The sequence below is a fragment of the Nothobranchius furzeri genome, chromosome 15 (genome assembly GCF_043380555.1).
Source record: "Nothobranchius furzeri strain GRZ-AD chromosome 15, NfurGRZ-RIMD1, whole genome shotgun sequence".
NCBI classification, from domain to species: Eukaryota; Metazoa; Chordata; class Actinopteri; order Cyprinodontiformes; family Nothobranchiidae; genus Nothobranchius; species Nothobranchius furzeri.
This window is the reverse complement of record NC_091755.1, coordinates 29,097,796-29,102,014: the sequence shown is the minus strand read 5'-3', so window position 1 is coordinate 29,102,014 and position 4,219 is coordinate 29,097,796. Positions and strand designations below refer to the sequence as shown.

Here is a 4,219-nt window from a genome sequence, read left to right as displayed (position 1 = left end):
TATTAATGAAAACATTCATCGGCAAAATAAACCTCACAGATTTATATTTAGATAATTATTTTTTTCTTATTATTAGTATTCTAAATCAGACTGAATATTAGAGGTGATTATTCTATTCTATTCTATTCTATTCTATTCTATTCCTTTATGAAGCCCCCTATAATCTGCAAGTTATGGCACGTGCTCAGCGGAGATCGGAGAAACTGTGCGCAAATGGCACGCGGACAGATGTGACCACCCCTCCCTCTCGCCTTCCTCACCCACGCTCCCTCTTCCCTCTGCCACCCATTTGAGCTGCTGCTGCTCCGGAATGATTGACACCAAGGCGTTCGCGCAGCCAATCAAAGAGCGCGCTGCCTCATTTGCGTAAATCAGCCGCATGCCATTGGCTCGGGTGCGTGCTGCTGCGGACCGCCTCGCGTGCCGCTACAGATGCCTTCTTGGAGGCTCATGAAGTGTCTTAAAATAGATAAAGAATGTTTTTGTTTTCAGGAGTTTTCAACTTTTTTTAAATACTTTTAATAGCGCAAACATGTCATTTGTAAAAGCTGCCACAAAACGATTATTTATACAAATGCGTGTGTAAATTAAGTCACAAATAAAATAAAAAAAACTTTGATTCTCTGAAATTCCACTTTGATAACTTCAAACTATTTCTTTAAAATAATACAAACACACTAAAACGTTAAGTTGCATGACATTCTTCACGCAAAGAGCAAAGTTGGGAGCAAACATCCAGCTCTTTCCCCTTTTTTTATCACTTCACAGCCCTGCCCGAACCGAGGCTGCTCGCTCCGCTTTGTTGTTTGTCCCTGCAGGGCTGATTGAGCAGCGCGTGACTGACGGCCCGCGGGGGTGTTGTCCAATCAGCGGCCTGCCCCGCGCCCAATGGGTGAGCCCTCTCTGCTATTGGCTGAGGCGAGTGTGGGAAAGAATGCAGAGAAGGTTTCACACGAACTGGGAGCACGCGCGCCGTCTATAAGTACCGCAGCGGCGTGTGTCGCCGGCACCAGTGGAGTTGTGTGCGCGGCGCACCACGCAGCCTGGAGAGCTCCTCACATGACAGCTCAGTGAAAACAAGCGGAACAGCAGGCGGATCTTCTACGCAGTGGCTTTTCTCCCCCCACCTTATCAAAAAGGATTTACTTCTTTATCGATTTTTACCTGGTTTGATCGATAATGCCAGCTGACACTATGGAAAAGCAGACGGCATCTCCTATAGCGGGAGCTCCTGCAAACGGATCGCACACACCTGACAAGCCCAAAAATGCCAGCGAGCATAGAAAGGTAAGATTCAATTTAACTATAAATTGAATAAACGTGTGCTTTTAAATGAATTGGTTAAAGTTGACGCAAGTGATTTCTAAACCAAACGTTCACGTGGGTTGGTTTCTTGCAGTCGTCCAAACCCATTATGGAAAAACGCAGGAGAGCAAGAATAAACGAGAGCCTTTTGCAGCTCAAGACTCTCATCCTGGATGCACTAAAGAAAGATGTACGTTCTGAAATCTACTTTAAATTGTCTTTAATCTGTTTGGTTTACTCGTGACCTCAACTTAACCCTTTCCCCACAGAGCTCCAGACACTCCAAGTTGGAAAAAGCAGACATCCTGGAGATGACAGTGAAGCACTTGAGGAACCTGCAGCGCGTGCAGATGAGCGGTACGTTCGATTTCATCTTACAAATAGGCCAAAGGACATGATGCAAACCACCACTTTGTAAATAAAACCACCAAAACGTCACTTATCTAACGTGTCCTTCCTCTGTGCTTCAGCAGCGCTCTCAGCAGATGCCACGGTCTTGAGTAAATACAGAGCAGGATTCAATGAGTGCACGAACGAGGTCACCCGCTTCCTGTCCACCTCAGAAGGGGTGAGCGTGGAGGTGAGATCGAGGCTCCTCAACCACCTGTCCAGCTGCATGAGTCAAATGATGCCCGTCAGCTACTCACAGCAGGCCCCGTCCCAGCAGGCGCACCTGGCCCAGCCTGTCCATGTGCAGCTGCCATCCTCTCTGCCCATCAGCGGCGCAGCAATGAGCTCCAAACTCAGTCCTGCAGAGGCCGTGTCCCCTAAGGTCTTCAGCGGGTTCCAGTTGGTGCCTGCAACTGATGGACAGTTCGCTTTCTTGATCCCCAACCCCGCCTTCGCCTCCACCACAGCTCCTGTCATCCCTCTTTACGCCAACGCGGGAATGCCTGTCGCTGTGAACGCCAGTCCGGTGCACGGCAGTTCCGCACCGACCGCATCATCTCCAGTCCACGGGATGACGTCCTTCTCAGGGGTGTCCCAAGCGGTTAGTCCTGTGGTAGTGAGCATAGGTTCCGACAGCGACCCAGTGTGGCGGCCTTGGTAGCCCAAAGAGCTGCAGAGACTCATTTAAAACCCGTTTGCATTACTCTTTCCGGTTTAAACTTTAACTGCACACAGAACTGTTGCGGGCCTCGAACCTGTGACTTTTCCTACTGGATGACCACTCTGTCCCACTCCCCAATAGCCCAATAGCGCTGAATGTTTCGTTTTATGGAACAGATGTTGCTTTAAATAGCGCGTGTTTGGTTCATTTTTGTTTATAATTTATTGTTGATTCCAACATTTGGATGTCGGTGATAAAGACACAGATGGAAGATTTATAGAAACATTTGCTATGAAGTACTTTTTATGAAAAGGTTTAGTGTTGTACAAAGGTGATTGTTATACCAAAGCTGTGTTTTATACTCTGTATTGTTTTGTGTTATAAAAAGAAAAAAACTGAAGTCAGGTGGCGAGGCAGTGTTTTAATAAAAGATATTTCTGAAATTCGTGTTTGCGTTTGCTTCAGTCCTTGTTTCCTGCACGGGGCTCTGTGCGTAAAAGCTGTGCGTAAAAGTCGCACAGAGGCACTGAGGCGAGATAATTAAACCAACCATATCGATCAGTTTCTGTCTAAAGTTTCAAGTGGCCACCTTGTCACCAGTTTGGCGGGAGCTTTCCTACATCTGGCCCTTTTGGGAACGCTTCTCAGGACAATGGGGGTGAACTTTTCTTTTGCTATGAAGGTAATTAAAAGTTTGAAAGGGGTCTCATCCTGTATGCAGCGGGAGCTTTAAGAAGTCTCAAACCCTATTCATGAGCCTGGGAAATGCGCTCAGGGGTTAATGTCACTAACAGATTGCCTCAGTTAAAGAATATGGAAGGACCCTCGCGCTCTTTTGTGCATCAATTGTTCCGCGGCGATCTAAAGGTGGGAGTGAGGGAGCTCAGAGAAACTTCGTACAGGTTTGTGTGAGATATGAAACTTGATCATCACGTTCAGTTTCTCTCACATATATTAAATCAGTTGAGGGCAGTTGAGGGTCTTTACATGTAAGGTCTGACCCTCACCAACAACTTTAAGTTTATCCCGTGCGTAAATCTATCCTGGCTCCCCATTAGTGGGGTCCGGAACTGAGGCTAGTGTCAGTGCGCGCCAGGCGACATGGCGCTAGCTGTGTGTCAGCCACTTGCGGCGAGAAGGCCCCTCTGCTTGGGATTAAGTTACAGCGCAGTGACCGCTGGTCAAACATTTAACAGTCTACCTGCGCGCCCTGCGCATGGCTGACACGGCCTGGTCGAAAGAAAGACGGACTGGAAGTGTCATAAGCCACTGCGATCGATTTTTATCTGAAATTGAGTTTAAAATATTAAATCCGTCAAGGAATAACAAAAAACACGTTTCTAACACAACACAACAGTCTGTCAAAATGCACAATATTCGTCTCGATTTAAAAATTTTATTCAATTTCAGATGCATCATCAGCATTATTATTATTATTATTATTATTATTATTATTATTATTATTATTATTATTGGCATCTGCGTTCGTGACACGGCGAGTGTTTTTCTATGACAACTCGCACAGCTCCTGCCTTTTTAATCCTCCTTTTACAGTTGGAGAGGCTTGTTAATTTGTGTACTTGCCGTCTCACTTTACCCCTCCTGAGCGCAGTGCCCTGAAAATGACACCGTCAGTAAAAGACATACCGAAACTCCGCTGCCAGTGATGCTTCAGCAGCGCGCAGGCATTCTGAAACACCAGTTGGCAGCATGTAGGTTCTGCGGTTGTTCCTCCTGCCTTCGTGTCTGAGTTAATAGTTCAGAGATGCCTTTGTGGAGCTGAGGTCGTGAGAACCGAGCGAACTAGTCTGCCTGCGGTCTGGCTCAGTGCCAGTCAGTAATTCCCCGCTGGTAGGTCGGGTC

At 46.8% G+C, this 4,219-nt stretch overlaps 1 protein-coding gene across 2 annotated transcripts; it reads left to right on the top strand.

The window, feature by feature from the left end:
• The first annotated feature begins 1,005 nt into the window (after positions 1–1,005).
• On the top strand, positions 1,006–2,799 carry her9 (hairy-related 9). 2 transcript variants are annotated; one of them, XM_015967672.3, is made up of 4 exons: positions 1,006–1,287; positions 1,400–1,495; positions 1,575–1,662; positions 1,779–2,799. In XM_015967672.3, the coding sequence occupies exons 1-4, from the start codon at positions 1,180–1,182 to the stop codon at positions 2,354–2,356; spliced, it is 870 nt and encodes a 289-aa protein (XP_015823158.1). In that variant the 5' UTR covers positions 1,006–1,179; the 3' UTR covers positions 2,357–2,799. The 2 variants fall into 2 exon arrangements, with proteins under 2 accessions (XP_015823158.1, XP_015823156.1); XM_015967670.3 differs by having other exon boundaries at positions 1,776–2,799.
• Positions 2,800–4,219: the final 1,420 nt, after the last annotated feature.

What these genes read in the sequence shown, in the direction of transcription:
- her9 (XM_015967670.3), top strand. Translation starts at nt 1,180, where the DNA reads ATGCCAGCTGACACTATGGAAAAGCAGACGGCATCTCCTATAGCGGGA. An exon ending in ATGCCAGCGAGCATAGAAAG is followed by an intron (nt 1,288 to 1,399) that starts GTAAGATTCAAT and finishes GGTTTCTTGCAG; the next exon opens with TCGTCCAAACCCATTATGGA. An exon ending in GCAGCGCGTGCAGATGAGCG is followed by an intron (nt 1,663 to 1,775) that starts GTACGTTCGATT and finishes TCTGTGCTTCAG; the next exon opens with CAGCGCTCTCAGCAGATGCC.